We start from the raw sequence: 20,985 nt of genomic DNA, 5'->3' as shown, positions 1-20,985 counted from the left end.
TTATGTAATTCAAGCAAATGTGACATATAATGTTTTTAAAAAAGATAAAGTCACTTAATTCAACTATCATATATTGAATGTCTACTAAATATCAGGCACTGTTCTAACCACTTATGATATAGCTGTAAATAGATCATATAAGGCTCCTAAAGGAGTATGCATTTAGGTCTGGAAAGACAAAAGACCATAAATATTAAACAGAGATGAATGCTACAATGAAAATAAACTGAGGTGATGTGATAGAAAGTGAGAAATTACTTTAAATTGGGTGGCTAGGAAAAAACTTTCTGAGGAAATGACATTTACAAGTTAACAAATATAAATCATAAATGCATGAGATAATAAGGAAAGACTATCAGCAATCTCCTAGAATCAGACGAGATTATATTTATGGGGGTGGGGAGTTGAATGGTGGGGCAGGGAGGCAGTAACTGAAGGAAGCCATAGTCTAAGCCAGGTGTACGATAAGACATCTGCAAAAGTAGGAGTGGTTAAGGAAGAGTTTCAAGCCAGAGCCAGTGGACACAGACAGCTGAAGGTTGGGGGCACTCAAACATACATCAGGATGATTAATCGGTGAGTTGCATGTGGAACAGCTGGGTCAATCAGGCCCTCCCCATTCCCAGGTTTGTGCTAAGCAGCAGTCAACAGAGGCATATATTCACAGGCTAAAGCAGCAAGGATGCATACTGGGCTGCAGAGCAGTGCAATGTCACAGGTAGCTGCTAACTCTCAGAAGGGAAGGAGAGAATACCCACACCAGAAGACAAGCAACAGCACTCCTCCCCCTCAGCAGCTTGTCCTGTCCCTCCCTCATAATCATTGGCAGTAAGCTACTCAACACTCAAGTAGGTAAATGGACTGCAAAACACAAAGATGAGTAAAACACCAAAAAAAAAAAAAAAAAAATCACCAGTTAAGGAAACTCATCACTCTGAAGAAGAGACATACATGCAACAGAGGAGGATAACATCTGAGGAAATCAGGAGTTTAAGAAATTGGGGGGGAAGAGACCTATGTCTTTGGGTACTAATTTACAGGGGGCATTATAGTCAGAGAATTTTAAAATTTTTCAAGGAGTTTCTGTCTTTAGATTTGTTGAATACCCAAAGAATGCACATACCCTGAAAATTGCTATATTTATTCATTTCTGGACAAATTGTAACACAGCATATGTGGAGAAAGGGCATTGCTCCCAGGCACATATACTGTCATGATATCATTAGGGTTAATTTCACAGTTAACAGTGTTAACTGGAGTGAACTGCAATGTGAGTTAGTGAAAATGAAAGATTTTACTGAGGTCTTTCCAAAAATACAGTACAAGAAGAAAAAGAAGCAAAAATAGAATAGTTAAATACCATCGTGGATGGATTTAGAAGTTTTAATATCTGACAAATAAGAGTATTCAGGAGAAAATTACACATAAAAATGTCCCCAAGATAAAGTCAGAAATCTTCAAATAGAAAGTTATCCACCAAGTACTAAGCAGGATGGAAGAAAAAAGAAAACCACCTAAATACTAGGCAGACAAACATTAGAACTTGAAGGCTACAGAGAGTCCTAAGAGTTTTTAGATAGAAGAGTCAAAAGACTGAGAATCAGAGTGACATCAAAATCCTCATCAGCAGCAATGGAAGCTAGTAAACAATGGAGTATATTTACTCCATTGAACTATCATTCAAGAGTAAGGGGAAAAGACATTTTTTTTAATTCCTGTTCAATTTATTTATTTATTTATTTAATATATATATATATTTTTATTATACTTTAAGTTCTAGGGTACATGTGCACAATGTGCAGGTTTGTTACATATGTATACATGTGCCATGTTGGTGTGCTGCACCCATTAACTCGTCATTTACATTAGGTATATTTCCTAATGCCATCCCTCCCCGCTCCCCACACCCCAGGTAAAAGACATTTTTGTATATGTAAGGACTCAGAAAACTTATCAGCCATAAAGCCTATCTGAAAGAATTCCTTAAGTACTCCCACAAAATAATAATGAATCCAGGAAAAAGATGTGTTATACAAAAAATAGTGTTGGGCCAAAGAAATCAGGAAAATTGATAGGCAAGGATGCAAAATCATTAAAACATAATGTAAAAAAGGTAAAAGAAACAAGAGAAACAAGTATTAAAATTCCAGATGACTTCTTTAGGGAGATGCTAGGAAAAGAATAATTGAAATCATGATAATGTTCTTTCCCAGCTTGAATGGAGACTTGGATCAACTGTAGACATTAATATAAACATTTAAGTTTTAATTTGTTAACAATTTAAAAAGTAAAAATAGGATAGTCAAGTTTCCTCACTAGATAGAGACAGAAAGATAGAGTGCAAACACCCATATATGCTCAACTATTCCAATAAAAAGGAAGGGAAAAATAAACCCAAGAAACAGAAAAGCCTAGTAAATAGAAAACACAAAACAAAGTAGTAGTAATGGTAATCACAATAAATGTGAGTGCATTAAATTTCCTACTAAATGGCTGAAATCAGGTTTTAAAGTTGTCATTACCTCCTAATTAAACAGAAATACCCTATTAACTCACTGATTACACTCCTACGTATATACCATGAGAGCTGAAGACACATCCACACAAAGACTTGTAAATGAATGTTCACAACTGCATTGTTCACAATAGCCAAAAACCAAAAACAACCTAAATGTCCACCAACTGGTGAATGAATAAACAAAATGTGGTATTATCTGTAAAAGAGAATATGATTCAGCCATGAAAATAAAGTACTGATTCATGCTACAACATGAATGAACCTCCAAAACATTATGCTGAGTGAAAGATGTTAGTCACAAAAGGCTACATATGATTCCATGTATATGAAATGTCTAGAATGGGCAAATCTATAGAGACAAAGTATATTAGTGGTTGTCAGAGGCTGGGAGAAGGGAGGAATGGGGAGTGACTGTTAATGGGTATAGGGTTTCTTTTTGGGTGGTGAAAATGCTTTGGAATTAGTGGCGATTGCGCAACACTGAATATCTTGAAAACCAATCACCTGTATACCTTAAAAGGGTGAATTTTATGGTATGTGAATTATATCTAAATTTTATTTTTTATTTTTTTTGAGACAGAGTTTTGCTCTCGTCACCCAGGCTGGAGTACAATGGCATGATCTCGGCTCACTGCAATCTCCACCTCCTGGGATCAAACGATTCTCCTGCCTCAGCCTCCTGAGTAGCTGGGATTACAGGCGCCCACTACCGCACTTGGCTAATTTTTGTATTTTCAGTAGAGATGGAGTTTCACCATGTTGGCCAGGCTGGTCTCGAACTCCTGACCTCAGGTGATCCACCTGCCTTGGCCTCCTAAAGTACTGGAATTACGGGCCTGAACCACTGTGCCCGGCCTAAATTTAAAAAAATACCATTATCACCACAATAAAAATGAATGTCCAATTACATATTGGCCCCAAGGGACACAGCTAAAATAATGTTATCATGACTGTATTTTTTATAATAGTGTTAAGAAAGATGGGTGTATAAAACTGGGCAAATTATTAAAAACAACTTCAGGGCACGGGAAAACAACCAGCGGTGATAAGTTTACTCATGAAAAACCGCATAGGGTAAGAACTGTGGATTTATGGTCTTCCTACCTGGGGGTGTTTTCATTATCCCCAAGTTAGGCAATGAAAATACAAGAGTTTTACTGGCTGGAGGTTACAGATTCCATTTAAGGATGAAATCTGGAAGCAAGAGGGCTATGAAAGCCTGATAATAAACTTGCCAGATCCCTGCCTGACTGCTAACGTAGGCATGTATGTGGAATATCCCAGAGTCTGGCAAAAACTGAAAGCCTGGGGAGACGTCAATTTGCTGTGACTCTGAATGTATTCTCTAATCCACACACAGCTCAGATGACAGAGGGTGGAAGCCTTTGAGGTATTTGAGCTGCCTGATCAATTCATTTGTTGACCACTAAACTAATCAAGTTCAGGTGAGGCCCCCTAGGGAGCTAGCTAGGGTTAGAGGGAAACATCTGAACAGAGACATACACTGTAAGTAAGAGAGACTGCAGTTTTAGTCTAGGCAAGCATTCAGAACAAACCAAATGCAGACACACTACAGTGTACTATCTAAAAGAGGGGTCCCCAAAATCTGGACCATAGACTGGTACTGGTCAGTGGCCTGTTAGGAACTGGGCCACCCAGCAGGAGCAGCAGTGGGTGGGCAAGCAAGCATTACCACCTGAGTTCTGCCTCCTGTCAGATAAGGGTGGCATGAGATCACAAGAGTGCAAATCCTATTGTGAAATGAGCATGCAACGGATCTAGGTTGTGCACTCCTTATGAGAATCTAATGCCTGATGATCTGAGGTAAAACAATTTCATCCCAAATACATGACCCCCCACCAGTCTGTGGAAAAATTGTCTTCCATGAAACTGGTCCCTGGTGACAAAAATGTTGGGGACTGCTGATCTTAAAAATGTCTAGCTTTTAATAAGAAAGTAAGACATATAAAAAAACAGGAAAGTGTGACACATAACTTGGGAAAGAAGGCAGCCAACTAAAACTGATTCTGAATGGGTCCAGATACTGAATTTAGCAGCCTAAGACTTCAAAGCAGTTACTCTAAATATGCTGAAATAATTCAATAAAAATATACTAATAGCAACTGAACATATATAGGCTCTCAACAGAAAAATCTAAAGTACAAAGAGAACTAAATGGAAATTCTGGAGCTGAAAAGTACAATAGATGAATGAAAAATTCACATGAGCTAAATCAGTGAACTTAAGTAAAAATGATCTAATTTGGAGACCAAAGAGAATAAAAGAAAAATGAACTGAGTCTCAGTGAGATCCATGAGACAATTTATCAGCATAAATTGGAGGATCCCTAGAAGAAAAAGGGGGGAAATTTGAAGAAATAAGTCAAAAAAGTCCCAAATTTGGTGAAAAACATTATCTTATGGTTCAAAAAATTCAACAAACCCCAACAAGCTCTTGAAAAATTTCAACCACCAAGTAATACATTTTATGGTCATCATATTAAAAAAAGAAAAAGGAATCACAATGAATAATGGAGAAAATACATCTTTCTTTTCAATGAAGTCCAATTCATTTAAGAAAAATGTTCAGTGCTTTTAATGTTCTCTTCAAGAAATCCTAGCATATCATGGTTTCGAAGATATTTTTTCCACATTTTCTTTGAGGTCTATGATTCTATCATCTTTTCTTTTTCTTTTTTTTTTTTTGGAGACAGTGGAGACAGTCTCTCTCTGTTGCCCAGGCTGGAGCGCAGTGATGCCATCTCGGCTCACAGCAACTTCTGCCTCCCGAGTTCAAGCGTTCAAGTGATTCTCGGACCTCAGCTTCCTGAGTAGCTGGGATTACAGCCGTGGGCCACCACGCACAGCTAATTTTTGTATTTTTAATACAAACGGGGTTTCACCATATTGCCCAGACTGGTCTTGAACTCTTGAGATCAGGCAATCTGTCTGCCGCGGCCTCTCAAAGTGCTAGGATAACAGGTGTGAGCCACTGTGCCCGGCCCCATCATCTTGAATTAAATTTTGTGTTGTGTGAGGTGGGGTAAAGTTCATTTCCCCTCCATGTTTATCAGGGTCGTTCCTGCACCATATGTTAAAAAGCCTTTTCTTTCCCTACTGAATTGCCTTGACAGCTTTGTTAAAACGGAATTGGCCATATTTATGTGTGTGTTTCTTTCTGCTCTGTCCATTGATCTCTTTCTCTCTTATCCTAAACCTACAATCTTGATTACTGCAGCTTTACAGTAAGTCTTTAAATTAGCTCTCAACTTTGTTTTACCTTTCAACATTGCTTTGGCTATGGTTAAGACCTTTATTTTTCCATCCATGTAAATTCTAGAATCAACTTGTCCATTTTTATTTTAAAAACTGGCTGGGATTTGGAGTGGGATTGTGCTAAAATCGAGATGAATTCAGGGAGATGTGGCTTCTTAAAAAATACTTATCTAAAAGGCAGATCAAAGTGGTGGGACTCTAGTTGTGGCCACGGAGATGTGAAGCTCTGAAGGACTCCTCCTGCTCCGGGTCGGCGCTTGCCCTTGCTCTCTTTGCCCTCCGCCCTGCACCCGCCAAGGAGAAGAGGGAGCTGATCCAGAAGGCCAAGCTGGCCAAGCAAGCAGAGCACTACGATGACATGGCCACCTGCATGAAGGCTGTGACCAAGTAGGTCGCCGAGCTGTCTAATAAGGAGCGCAACCTGCTCTCTGTGGCCTATGAGAATGTGGTCGGGGGCTGCAGGTCCGCCTGGAGGCTCATCTCGAACATCGAGCAGAAGACTGACACCTCCGACAAGAAGCTGCAGCTGATTAAGGACTACTGGGAGAAAGTGGAGTCTGAGTTGAGATCCATCTGCACCACCATCCTGGAATTGTTGGATACATATTTAATAGCCAAGGCAACTAATCCAGAGAGTAAGGTCTTCTATCTGAAAATGAAGGGTGATTACTTCCAGTACCTTGCTGAAGTTGTATGTGGTTGCATGTGGTGATGATTGAAAACAAACAATAGATAATTCCCAAGGAGTTTACCTATTTGATATAAGCAAGAAAGAGATGCAACCCACACACCCAATACACCTGGGGCTTGCTCTTAACTTTTCTGTATTTTACTATGAGATTCTTAATAACCCAGAGCTTCCCTGCACGCTGGCTAAAATGGCTTTTCATGAGGCCATTGCTGAACTTGATACACCAAATGAAGACTCACAAAGACAGAACCCTCATCATGCAATTGCTTAGAGACAACCTAACACTTTGGACATCAGACAGTGCAGGAGAAGAATGTGAGGCAGTAGAAGGGGCTGAAAACTAAATACATACAGGGTGTCATCCTTCTTTCCTTCAAGAAACCTTTTTACACATCTCCATTCCTTATTCCACTTGGATTTCCTATAGCAAAGAAACCGATTCATGTGTTTGGAATCAACTGTTTTTAGTCTTTTCACACTGCAGCTTTGGGAAAACTTCATTCCCTGATTTGTGTTTGTCTTGGCCTTCCTGGTGTGCAGTTACTGCTGTAGAAAAGTATTAATAGCTTCATTTCATATAAATGTAAGTAACTTCCACACACTTATGCAGAGGACTAAAAATGTATCTGGTATTTAAGTAATCTGAAACAGTTCTGCAAATGACTGTGTTTTGTATTACTGTGAAGATATAAAAATGTAGTTAATTACAATTTAAAGAGTATTCCACATAACTTAATTTCTACATTCCCTCCCTTACTCTTCAAGGGTTTCCTTTCAATAAGCAATTTTTCCATGCTCTTAATGTATTCCTTTTTAGTAGGAATCCACAAGTATTAGACTGAATGAAAACGCACTTGCCATCTCTGGCTATGGTTCACAAATTGAAATGCCTCCTTTATCACAGAAGGAGGTCATGTATATCTGTGGCAACAGGGAGTTTCCTTATTCACTCTTTATTTGCTGCTGTTTAAGTTGACAACCTCCCTTCCCAATAAAAATTCACTTATACCTCCTGTCTTTGTAGTTCTGGTATTCACTTTACTACGTAATAGAAGTAGCATGTTGCTGCCAGAATACAACATTGCTTTTGGCAAATTAAAGTGCATGTCATTTTTTAATACACTAGAAAGGGGAAACAAATTAAAGTACACAAGTCTAAATTTAAAACTTTTGTACTTTTCTATGCAGATCTGTGCACGTGAGAGGGTGTCCTGTTTGTCTAGTGATTGTTAAGAGTTGGAACACTATTGTGTGTTGCTAATCATTGACTGTAGTCCCAAAAAAGCCTTGTGAAAATGTTATGCCCTATGTAACAGCAGAGTAACATAAAATAAAATTACACTTTATAAACCAAAAAAAAAAAAAAAAAAAAACCCAAAAAACAAAGAAACTCAATCTTCAATCCACAAACATGACATGTCTCTTTTTATTTAGACTTTCTTTACCTTATCTCCAGAGTGTTTTGTAGTTTCAGTGTAGAGGTGTTCTACTTCTTTGGTTAAATTTATTTTAATTATTTTATTTATTGAGACAGAGTCTCGCTCTGTCGCTGGGGCTGGAGTGCAGTGGCGCGATCTTGGCTCACTGCAACCTCCACCTCCTGGGTTCAAGTGATTCTCCTGTCTCAGCCTCTCGAGTAACTGGGATTACAGGCATGCACCACGACGCCCAGCTGATTTTTTGGTATTTTTTAGTAGAGACGAAGTTTCAGCATGTTGGTCAGGCTGGTCTTGAACTCCTGACCTCAAGTGATCTGCCCACCTTGGCCTCCCAAAGTGCTGGGATTATAGGTGTGAACCACCGTGCCCAGCCTTCTTTGGTTAAATTTATTCCTAAGTATTTTAGGGTTTTTTTTGGGGGGGGAACTACTGTAAAGGGTATGATTTTTAAAATTTTGTTTTCTAACAGTTTGCAACTTGTAGAAATATAATTGATTTGTACATATTTATCCTTTATCCCAAGACCTTGCTAAATTAAATTCAGTTATTTGTTCAAGTAGCTGTTTTGAGGATTCTTCAGGAGTTTCAATATAACACTATATGCCTTTTATTTCTTGTCTTACTGCATTGGCTAAAATCTTCAGTATTGAACAGAATTTATTAAAGGGGATAATCCTTCATTTAACTACAAATTTCTTACATACACTTTTGATCAGATTATGGAGATTATCTTTTAGACGTCATTCAGAGTTTTTATTTTCTTTAATCACAAACAGGTGTTAAATTTTGTCAAATACATTTAGTCTGTTAATAAGATAAATTATGTTGATTAGTTCTCAGATATTAAACCAACTTTATATACTTGGGACAAACCCCACTTCATTATGGATTGTCCTTTTCATATACTGCTGGATTTAATTCATTATATGTATTTTTTCTTGAAAAATCTTTAGTTTTAGTACTAGAGTTATGCAGGCTTCAGAAGATGACTTGGCAAGTATTCTTTCCCTCTGTTTTCCAAAAGACTTTGTGGGTAAGGTTGACATTATTTCTTCCTTAAGTGTTTGGCCGACTTTACCAGTAAAGCTATTTAAGCCTGGCATTCTTTTTTAGGACACATTTCATCACAAGCAGAGATACAGGGTTTTTAAGATATTCTACTTTTTTCTTGCATCTGTTTTAGTAAATTGTTTTCCAAGAAATTTGTCCATTCATCTGAATTGTCAAATTTATTGATATAAAGTTGCTCATATTAGTTTCTGGTTAGTCTTTTAATGTCATTAGAATTTGTAGTAGTCTTATTCCCAATCATGGTAATTTTGTGTTTGATTTTTTTTTCTTTTATCAGTCTCTCTAGGCATTTTTCAATTTTATTAAAGTTTTTGGCTTTGTTATGCTTCACTATTAGTTTGTTTCCTATTTCACTGACTGTACTCTCATCTTTATTTTTGCCATTCTTCAATTAACTTTAGGTTTATTTTCTCATTTTCTAGTTTAAGTTGAAAATATATAATTGATTTTATCCTTTCTTTTTTTAAAAATAAAAGCTTTATTAAGGTGAGCCTATTTGACATATCAATTCATCCAGTTTAAGTGTACAAATGAAGGTTTGTTTGTAACTCTACTGAGTGGTATAACCATGACCATAAATCAATTTTAGAACAGCTTCATTCTACCAATAAAATCCCTCATGCCTGTTTATACCCCAATCGGCTACTTGGGACTGGTTCCCAACCTGTCCCAAGCAGCCACTAACCTACTTCTGTTCCTATACCTTTGTCTTTTCTGGACACTTCGTATAAATGGAATCATACAGTACGTAATTTCTTGGCTCTGACTTCTTTCACTTAGCGTAATTTTTTGAGGTTCATCCATGATGCAGCATGTGTCAGTAGTTCAATCTTTTTTACTGCTAGTAGTATTCTTTATTATTATTATTATTATTTGTAGAGACAGGGTTTCACCATGTTGCCCAGGCTGGTCTCAAACCCCTGAGCTCAAGTCATCCTCCTACCTTGGCCTCCCAAAGTGCTGGGATTTCAGATGTGAGCCACCACGCCCAGCCTGTATTGCTAATAGTGTTCTATTGCATATACATATCATATTTTATTTACCCATTCACCAGCTGATAGACATTTAGGTTGCTTCTAGTTTTTGGCTATTGTGAATAACGCTGCTCTGAACATTCACTCCGATTCTTTGTGTGGGAATATGTTTTCACTTCTTTTGGGGTAGGTAACCAACAGTGGAATTGCTAGGTTACATGTATAGTAGTTTTATGTCTAACTTTCTGAGAACTTGCCCAGTTGCTTGTCAAAGCCCCTGACTATTTTACATTCCCACTGGAAATGTATGAAGGTTTCTGTTTCTCCACATTCTCAACAACATTTGGTATTGTCTGTCTTATTTATTACAGACACTCTAGTTGGTGTGAAATGGTATCTCATTGTGGTTTTAATTTGCATTTCCCTAATAATGATGTTGAGCATCTTTTCATATGCTTATTATCCACTTGTATAATCTCTTTGATAAAATGTTTGTTCATATCTATCGTCCTCTTTTTAAATTGGGTTTTTGAAAATTCTGGATACAAGTATATTAGATAAGGGTTTTGCAAATATACTCATCCAGTCTGTTGCTTACCTTTTCATTTTCTTAATGGTCCTCTTTTGAAATGTTTTTGAATTTTGATGAGATCCAATTTATCAAATATTTTCTTTTATAGACCACACATTTAGTTATGTAAGAAATCTTTGCCTAACCTGTAAAGGCTCAAAGATTTTCTTCACTTGTTAATATAAATAACATTCTATTTCCCTTTACATACTGTTTTAGCTGTATCCCACAAACTTTGATATATTTGTTGCATTTTCATTATCATTTACGTTAAAAATATTTTTGAGTTTCCTTGTGAATTCTTCAATCTATAGGTTACTTAGAAGTATTTTATTTAATTTCCAAATATTTGGGGCTCTTCCAGATATCATATTGTCATTAATTCTGTTGTGATCAGAGAACATACTTTGTAAAAAGTCAATCTTTTGATATTTACTGAGACTCCAGGCCCAGCATATGGTGGCCTATTTTACTGAATGTTCCAATGCACATTTCAAAAGAATATGTATTCTGCACCTGTTTGGCCTAGTGTCCCATAAATGTAAATTAGATCAAGGTGACTGATAGTATTATTTCAAACTTCTGTAAGAAAACTGGTCCTTGTGCTCAGCTGCTCTAACAATTGCTGAGAGAAGACTATTAAAATATTCAAGTACAGGCCAGGTGCAGTGGCTCATACCTGTAATTCTAGGCCGAGGCAGGAGGATCACTTGGGTCCAGGAGTTTGAGACCACCCTGGGCAACAAAGTGAGACCTTGCAGCTACAAAAAATCAGAAAATCAGCCAGATGTGGTGGCGTCCACCTGTGGTCCCAGGTACACAGAAGGCAGAGGCAGGAGGATCTCTTGAGCCCAGGAGGTCAAGGCTGCAGTGAGCTATGTCTGTGCACTCCAGCTTAGGAGACAGAGCAAGACCCTGTCTCAAAAAAAAAAAAAAAAAAAAAAAGAAAGAGAGAAAAGAAAAAAAGAAAAAAAAATTCAACTAGAATTGTAGATGTCCTATTTCAATTCTGTTTTTTTTCTCCAACTACACTGAAGTTGTAATTAGGTATGTACACATTTAGGATTATGTGCTCCTTCTGCCATTATAAAATGTGCCCAAACATATTTGGTAAAAGTTGTTTTGACATCTACTTGGTCTGGGATTACTGCTTACTGTTTACATCATCTTTCTCCACCCAATTACTTTCAACCTATCTGTGCTTTTATAATATATTTAATGTGGATATATTGTAGAAAGTATATTATTGGATCTTGCTTTTTAAAATATAGTCTGACAGTCTCTGACTTTCAATGTAATGTAGTTCATTTACATTTACTGTAATTATTGATATGGCTGGGTTTAAGCTATCATTTTGTTATTCGTTTCCTGTCTGTCTCATCTGATTTTTGCTCCTCTGTTCTTCCCTTCCTCACATTTTAATTTATTTATTGTTTGGGAGGAGGAGAGGGGATGGATTAGTTATGTCAAGTATTTTCCTAAATTTTTGTTCTAGATATTATAATATACAGCCTTAACTCATCACAGTCTACTTAAAATTATTCTTGCATCACTTCACATAAAATATAAGACCCTTGGAATAATTTACTCCACTTGGAATAATTTGTGCTGTTACTGTCATATATTTCATATCCAGATGTTATAAACCCTATAATTAAATGTTATACATTTTGCATCAAACAGTTGCTTTTTAAACAAATGGAGGAAAAAAAACAGGCATTCTTACATTTACCCACATATTTACCATTTCCAGTGCTCTTTACTCCTTGTAGATCTAAGTTTCCATCTGGTATTATTTCCTTTCAGCCTGAAGAATTTCCTTTAGCATTTCTTACAGTGCAGGCTTGCTCACAATGGAGTCTCTCTCAGCTTTCATTTATTTAAAATATATTTTCATTTTCAAAGAAAATTTTCTCTAGAATGTTAGGTTGAGACTTTTGTTCCTTTAGCATTTTAAACAGGTCATTCCACTGTCCTCCAGTTTTAGTTGCTTTTTATGAGGAGTTGGCTGTCAACTGTACTGTTGTTCCCCTGTGTATGTATCTTTTGTTTCTCTGCTTGCAAGATTTTCTCTTTATCTCTGGTTTGACTATTTTATGTCTAAGTGCGGTTTCCTTTGCGTTTATCATGCTTGCAGTTCATTGAGCTTCTCAGATCTATAAGATACTGTTTCATCAAATTTGGGAAATTTTAGGCCATTATTTCTTCAAAAAAAAAATTTTTTTTTTTTGTCCAATTCTTTCTGTACTCTCCTTCTAGGACACCAACCATGCATATGTTAGACTACCTGATATTGTACTAAAGGGTCACTGAGGTTTTGTTCATTTCCCCCCAGTCTTTTCTGTGTTCTAGATTGGTTCATTTCTACTGATCTATCTTCAAGTTCAGTGAACCAATCTGTTGTTAAGCCTGTCAGATTTTTCATGTCAGGTATTGTGCTTTTCAATTCTAGAATTTCCATTTGATTCCCTTTTTATTTTCTTTTTTGGCTGAGATTCCCCATTTCTTTACTCATGATGACTACTTTTCCACTAAGTCCTTGAAATATTTATAATAGAGGCTTTAAAGTTCACGTCTGCTAATTCCAACATGTAGATCATCTAGGGGTCTACTTCTACTGATCGCCTTTTCTCCAGATTATGCATTATAATTCTGTGTTTCTTCTTGAGTTGTTAATATTCCATTACATACTGGCCTTCATGAATAAAACATTGTAGAAACTATGGATTCAGTTACCTTCCCTTAAAGTTACATCATTGGGGATTATCGTGAGGGTTGGTTTTATACTTTGTTTATACTATACTTTGTTTATTCTTAATCCTAGAATATAGTCTTTACTACTGCGCCACCACTCTTTTGAGATTTTGATGAAAATATTTAAGTGTTTGCTAAGCTCTCTAAGTAAAATTCCAAATTCTGTCTCCTTTGAGGCGGACAGAAACTGAAGTCTCTGCTCATCTTTTTCAAGTTTTCAGTTATTGCTTTTCACTAGCCCCTTTGGAGGTCCCTCTTGCATTAGCGGTTTAAGAGTCAACTAAATATTTCAGAGGACTTCACATGCAGACTGAAGAACTCCTCTTTATGCCTCAATTTCCAGCCTCTCTGGTAGCCCTAAACTCCATCCTTTGGTATCTCAAGCCAATAAAGCTTAGTTTTCTGCTTGCATTTTAGCACCACCTCAAACTGGCTAGACTGGGAGTGCTTTCAAGGGGAAAAGCTGTCTAAAAATAAATCTTAGGCCGGGCGCAGTGGCGCATGCCTATAATCCCAGCACTTTGGGAGGCCAAGGTGGGTGAATCACCTGAGGTTGGGAGTTCAAGACCAGACTGACCAACATGGAGAAACCCTGTCTCTACTAAAAATACAAAATTAGCCGGGCATGGAGATGCATGCCTGTAATCTCAGCTACTGGGGAGGCTGAGGCAGAAGAATCACTTAAACCTGGGAGGTGGAGGTTGCAGTGAGCTGAGATTGCACCACTGCACTCCAGCCTGGGCAACAAGAGTGAAACTCCATCTCAATCAATCAATCTTAGCCAGCATGGTTCCTTTCTTTCAAGGGTCAAATTCTTCAGAGAATTGCTATATATATTCTGCTCAAGGTTTATAATTGTTATCTATGAGAGTTAGTCTAATACAAGCTTCTCTACCACTACCAGGACTCTTGGTTTTTTCTACCATTACCAGGACTCCTTTTTTTTTTCAAGTTCAGTTTTATACTGACTCCATCATTTTCTGTTCCCCTTCTTTACTTCTTTTTTTTTTTTTCCTCAAAAAGAGTTCTTTATCTATTTTTAAAAAGGCAACTTCATGCCCAAATCCTTGGAATTATCCTTAACTTGCCTTTTTCTCTCACTCCCAGTATCTAACTCCTCTGGGTACTATTTTTCAAATAGATTCAGAATGTGATCCATTTTTATCATTTCTACTGCTACCAACAGATTCAAGCCATTCTCTTTTCTCCTCTAGAATATTTTAATAGTCTCTTAACTGCTCTCCTTGTGCCCTTCATTCATTCTCCATGTAACACTCCACAGACATAAGTTACCCTATTAAGACATAAGTTAAACAATGTCATTCTTCTGCTTAAACCTCTCCAATGTCTTTCCATTTTACTCAAAGTAAAAGCCCACAAGGTCCTATAAAATCTAGCACTGCTATGATCTTTTTGATCTTAGTTCCTATGACTTACCCTCTTCTTCAATTTTCCAGCCACAAGAGCTTTCTCTTATCTCTTTAACACTCCAGGCATGCTTCTATTTCAAGGCATTTGTTCTGGGTGCTGTTAGCTATTTCTGTGACACTTTTATCCCAAATATCCACATGGTTCACTCCCCGACCATCTTTAGATTTAGGTCTTTGCTCAAATGTCACTTTCTCAGTAAAGCCTTCCCTGGTTAGACCTTTTAATATTTTAACTCACCTCACTGAACCCATCATTTTCTGTTCCTTGTCCTTGCTTCTTTTTTGTTCATCTGATTTATTATAATCCAACATAAATATAATTTTCTTTTTTTTACTGTTTATTGTCTTAGTAAAGATCTATAAGGACAGGGATTTTGGTATGTTTTGTTTACTATTTTTCTCTCCAGAGCCTAGAACAGTGTCTGGTACATAGTAGGCACTCAATAAAATACCTGTTGAATAAATGCATGATTGAATCAATGATGTATTTTGTTCTTTAGCTATCAGAAAAAAAAAAAAGCTGCAGAGCCCTGTATGTGAAAATACAGGTAGGTGAAAACCATGTCAACTTCAGTGTATTGAACATTTATGTTTAAAATATCATGGACATTTCTTTTACAATGTCCATTGGCTATATGAGCTAGGGTAGGGCTGGCTATATAAGCTAGGGCATTTAATGTCACATGAAAGTTGTGTGTATGTGTATGTGTATAACAGGTCTCCCCAAAGTAGACAATATCTAATTAAATTCTACAGAACAGAATTTCAAAGATGAATTAGTATGCCTGGCAGAAATTCTAGAAAGACAAGTAGTTCTTAACGTAATTCAGATGACAGCATATATGGAAGACATGGTGTTCTTTGAAGAATACTTACTATATGCCTTTATGCCACTAGTAATAATATGGTCCTTACCACTGAGGATCTTAAAGACTAGGGGAAGAGATGGGCAAAAGTAATGACCACACACTAATGCCACGTAGCTAAAGATACACAGTAAGGGAATGGCTACACTGAGGTAACCATATGAGGCTTACAATGGCTTCCATAAAGAGCTGACACTTGATCTAAGACTTAAAGGACAACAGATTACACAGGTAAAGAAGAAAATAAAGGAATTTTTAGGTAGATATTTTTATGTACATATGCAAAAGCATGAATGTAAAAGCATGCAAAAGATGTAAAGAAGGCACTGCAAAAAGTAGTCTGGTGAAACTACATATGGATACTGCAAAAGATGAGGCTGAATGAGAAGGAGGCTGGAACATCAATAACTAGTTTGATCTCCGCATATAACTAAGAGAACTTTTACTTGTAGAAGATGACTAAATTATAGTATAGCAATATAAAATCATAATTGTAAGTACACAGGGCCATAAAAATCTCTCAAGGTAATCATGACTGATGGCTGAGTGTCTGATAATATTCATTTGCTACACGTTAATTTAACTCTACTGATTAGTTGCTTACTATTGCCTGTTAGCACTTGCCTAAACGGGCCTCAAAAATTTAAAAACTTATTGAAGAAAAATCCTTAAGACAGAGAAAATTCTACTAATTCATTTTCCAGCAAATTGGGAAAAGACTATGCATATTATTTGACACTAAGTGACAGAAATACTTGATTCACAATACTACTGTATATTAGGAAGATAGAGTGAAAGACTCAATGATTTAGGTCTATGTTACAGGAAATTTGGGAGGTATTCTTTCAGACACCAAAGTCACATAGTAAGTGTAGCAAAAGACTAATTAACTAGCAGTCTTGGCTATCTAGAAAACAGCAGGGAAATTGGAAGTAAGCAAAACATTTGCTCAACAACCAAACAGAGAATGCAAAGCCCAGGTATTTTATTTACAGGAGAAAGTCCTGACGTTTTCATTCAAAGCCTTTTAATCTTAGGCATAATTTAAACAAACATAGCACTTGCATCCTCACTTATAGGACACTGCTGTAAAAAATAGAGGTGGGTGATGGGATGGGAATAAGGCGTTATATTATGGTTCACAGACATCACAAGAAATTTAAGGCCACAGCCTTACCACAAAGGATACAGAAAAACTGTATAAAGCGAACATAGGAACACAAAAAGCACAGCAGTCCAAGGCATTTAGCTGTGGAGTAAATGCATTTAGCTGGAGTAAACAGTTGCACACACCTTTAAGCAGCCCTGAAAATATCACTAAGTCAGAATCCATATAACAATTAATATTATCAATGGTAGCCCCAAGTCATCTAGAAGATGTTAACTTACGTTCAATGAACTCTTTTTTAGAAGGCAGGGAAGCATGTAATATATTTTGGAAAAATCCATCAAAATAGTTAAAACAAAAAGCATGGAAGCTTAAAACTGCAGGCTTTGGTAAATAAGCTTGAAACTTCATATCTCATTCCTCCAATGTCATTCCAAAATTTTAAACCTCTTAATGCTTAACAACAACATAGCTTCTAATGCGTCTGTTTTATACCTCTAGTAGCCTCATCATTCTAGAGAATTTTGTCCTCTTAAAATCAGTGGACAGAACAGAGATTCTTTTTTTTTTTTTCTTTTTTTTTGGAGACAGAGTCTCATTCTGTTACCCAGGCTGGAATGCAGTGGCGTGATCTTGGCTCACTGTAGCCTCCGCCTCCCAGGTTCAAGCAGTTCTCCTGCCTCAGCCTCCCAAGTAGCTGGGACTACAGACGCACACCACCACGCCTGGCTGATTTTTGTATTTTTGGTAAACATGGGGTTTCACCGCGTTGGCCAGGATGGTCTTGATCTCCTGGCCTCATGATCCGCCTGCCTCAGCCTCCCAAAGTGTTGGGATCACGGGCGTGAGCCACCGCGCCCGGCCAGAACAGAGGTTCTTAACTTGAGAATCACAGATGAACTTTAGGTCTATGAACTCCCTGATATTATATGCAAAATTTTGTGTCTATGAACTCCCTGAAGTTAAATGCAAAATTTTTTGTCTATGTTTGTAGGTACAGTTTTCTAGACAAAGGGGTCCATAGCTATCTAATTCTTAAAGAAGATTATAAACCAAAAAATACTTCAGAATATTGGTTTAGATTAGAAAATGCTTTAAATGAAGAAAAAAGAACTCATTTATTCATAGAGAATGACTAATTTACCTTTTCATTTAAATGTACTATTAATGTAAACATAATTAGCACCCGGTGCTATGCATAGGTGAGAACATTTATATAGTATTCAGTAAGTTATAACTTCTAAAACATTCAAAATATGCTTAGCTTAAAAAATGCTATCTGGGCCGGGTGCGCTGGCTCATGCCTGTAATCTCAGCACTTTAGGAGGCTGAGGGGGCAGGTCACGAGGTCAGGAGTTCAAGACCAGCCTGGCCAACATGGTGAAACCCTGTCTCCACTAAAAATACAAAAATTCACTGGGTGTGGTGGCGGGCCCCTGTAATCCCAGATACTCGGGAGGCTGAGGCAGGACAATCGCTTGAATCCGGGAGGCAGAGGTTGCAGTGAGCCAAGATCATGCCACTGCCCTCCAGTCTGGGTGACAGAGTGAGACTCCACCTCAAAAAAAAAAAATAAATAAATAAAAAGCTATCTGGAAGGGCATGTATGTAGCCTATTGACTTTTAGTTATTTGAGTATGTAAATGTTGTAACAAATTATCTGGGTAATATACCCAAAAGTATAATGCATTTGGTTTCTTATATCTTTCTAATATACTGGGGCACATGTAGTCATTCTGGTTAAGCCATTCCTAAGGAAGAATTATGGAATAAAAATTTTTTCTTATCACTCCACTATTCAAGAGTCTCCACTGAAGCACTCTACTTAACTGTGTTATATCCTCTTTAAAGCACCCTATGTCTGATGTATTATTCCAGAATTTACAGCAGAAGCTCTCTTAACAGATCTTTACCTAACAGATTTGATAGATTAACAGACTCTCTATTTCCTCTGTAAAACATACTGAATGTTGCTCACGGGGTGCTACACGCTTGTGGTTGCTCAGGTACTCTGTTAAGCCTGCACCCTTCTACTTCCATCGGTTAGGCTGTTTTGCTTACTATATCCATTGGGTTTGTTGCTAAACTTATTTATGCTAGTTTTCTATGTTGTAATTATAATTTACTTTATGTAAAGAGACAAAGTAAGTGCCCACTACCAAGAGGTTTATTACTTATTTGAAAATCAGGTAAATGCTTTGAAAAGCCTCTAAAAAGGAGACGCATACCTCCACAAATAAAGCTGATTTATGTGGAGGTAAGACAGCTGTAAAAGACTAATGTAACTATCCTGAAAATCTAAGAGGATTTTGTGCTTGAATTACTTTTCAAGTATCTAAGTTCCAGATTTACTTTGGAGAAATCATCCTGAAAACTGATGCATTATGGGTATATTTACACAAGAAAGACAGGAAATCTGATCTATAGGTCCATAGTCAAAAGAAATAATCTTGGTTCTCTACCAAAATGCTGGTAAACAAATACATAAATTAAGATCTATATGCATCTTTTTGTTTATTTTAAAATGATTCTCACTTTAACCAACCTTTCAGTTTGGTTAAGTGAACATCTCTGGATCCTGATCATTTTGGACAGAAGGGATTCTACTATATAGATGTGATCTGTCATCTAGATACTAAATTCTTCTTGCTAAAATATCAGAAGCTAATGGCCTTCTGTGGATAATTCCTTTTTTTTTTTTTTGAGATGGAGTCTTGCTCTGTCACCCAGGCTACAGTGCAGTGGCACGATCTCAGCTTACTGCAGCCTCTCCCTCCTGGGTTCAAGCGATTCTCCTGCCTCAGCCTCCAGAGTAGCTGGGACTACAGGCATGCGCCACCATGCTCAGCTAATTTTTTTGTATTTTTAGTAGAGATGGAGTTTCGCCATGTTGGTCAGGCTGGTCTCAAACTCCTGACCTCAAGTAATCCGCCCACCTTGGCCTCCCAAAGTGCTAGGATTACAGGCATGAGCCACCACACCTGGCCTTCTGTGGAAAATTAACCCAACGGAATAAACTTAAAAGTAGTTTATTTAAAGGACTGTGTCAGTCTACTGAAGGATAAGCTTTGCCTCTCTGCAGCTCTCAAATCACACTGCAGGAAGATGGCTTCATTTACACAAATAGCCCACTTGTAAAGGCAACAGAGTCTTCTCACAAGGCAAATTATTAAGTCATCCACCTTGGGGTTAGCTTAGCTAAGAGCCTAGGATGAATTTGACAACTGTATAGGGATCACAATCAACGGTATAACTGTGGGAATTTTTGGCTGATATTTCCCAGCAAAGGACAGAAATAGTCTCATTTATTCGATATGGAATCTTGCTAATTTTGCCTCTGAGAGTTAAAGAAACTCCCATGTTCAAAGAGGTTTAGCTGTTGCTCTTTGATAAATAACAGTATGGATTACTATGGATTTTTAGAAAACAGAGCACACTGAAGGAACACCTTTTTCAGAAACTCAAGAAATTTAATGTGAGAAAAACATAATATACATGGGGTTACTGTCAAATATTTTTTCATTCTTAGTACGTATGTATCAGTGTGAGAAACCATAAACTACAGTAATATTACTGAAAGGATTCACTAGAGTCACAATAAGTGGCAAAGAAACCTTCACTGAGAACCAGGAAAAACCCCACAATAAAGCATAAACACAACTACCTGGTTGTTTGTGGTAGGTGAGCTCTCTGCTTGTTAAGCAGAACCATCGTTTCTTAAAATTCTTTTTTCCAATCCGAGTTCTTCCTTGAGCTCTTTTATACATCTCACTGCCAACATAACAGATGTAAACATTCAGCTATAAAAATTAAAAGTTAATCCAAAACAAAGAAGTATCCTTTAACTTTAAATGACATGAATAGTAGTGTAAGATTATATTAAATATATAAAAATGTTTTTGCTATCCATGACTGTTGCATTTATTTTGGCCACACTAAAGGAATAAGGTCTTTAATTAATTTAATATTTTTAATTGTACTATACAGAACAAAAAAGGGTCAAATGAGTGGTTCCCCCCCTTAACTTATAAAAAACACTTTACATTAAGACTAATAGTGCTGTTACTTTTTTAAAGTACTCTAAATACCCATCATCTCACTATAATTGCAAAACAACTCTAGGACTGTATGCACAGGAAATCATGCTTTTTTGACATAAAGTTTGTAGGACAGTAAAGGTGACTTACCTGACTGCTAATTTTGGCAGTTCTAACACAGCACACAAAGCCAGATCTCCTCACTTAGACCCACGCTCTTTGTACTTACTTAATATCTATACTGATATATG

At 37.1% G+C, this 20,985-nt stretch overlaps 1 protein-coding gene and 1 pseudogene across 3 annotated transcripts in view; one reads left to right on the top strand and one right to left on the bottom strand.

Annotated features, from left to right (window-relative positions):
* Nucleotides 1-20,985, bottom strand: part of RASA2 (RAS p21 protein activator 2) — a 128,777-nt gene that overhangs the window by 8,740 nt on the left and 99,052 nt on the right. Inside the window, exon 19 of one of the 3 annotated variants that reach the window (XM_031009715.3) lies at nt 20,362-20,468. In XM_031009715.3, the coding sequence (XP_030865575.2) occupies nt 20,362-20,468 (107 nt within the window). Of the gene's footprint in view, nt 1-17,103; nt 20,469-20,985 lie in introns of those variants that run through there. The other 2 variants (XM_031009714.3, XM_055383106.2) reach the window with 2 other exon arrangements.
* On the top strand, nt 566-7,212 carry LOC101138179 (14-3-3 protein theta-like; annotated as a pseudogene).

This window comes from Gorilla gorilla, chromosome 2 (genome assembly GCF_029281585.2).
Source record: "Gorilla gorilla gorilla isolate KB3781 chromosome 2, NHGRI_mGorGor1-v2.1_pri, whole genome shotgun sequence".
In the NCBI taxonomy this organism is placed as follows: domain Eukaryota; kingdom Metazoa; phylum Chordata; class Mammalia; order Primates; family Hominidae; genus Gorilla; species Gorilla gorilla.
Note: the sequence above shows the minus strand (reverse complement) of the source record. Positions and strands in the feature narration are given on the sequence as shown.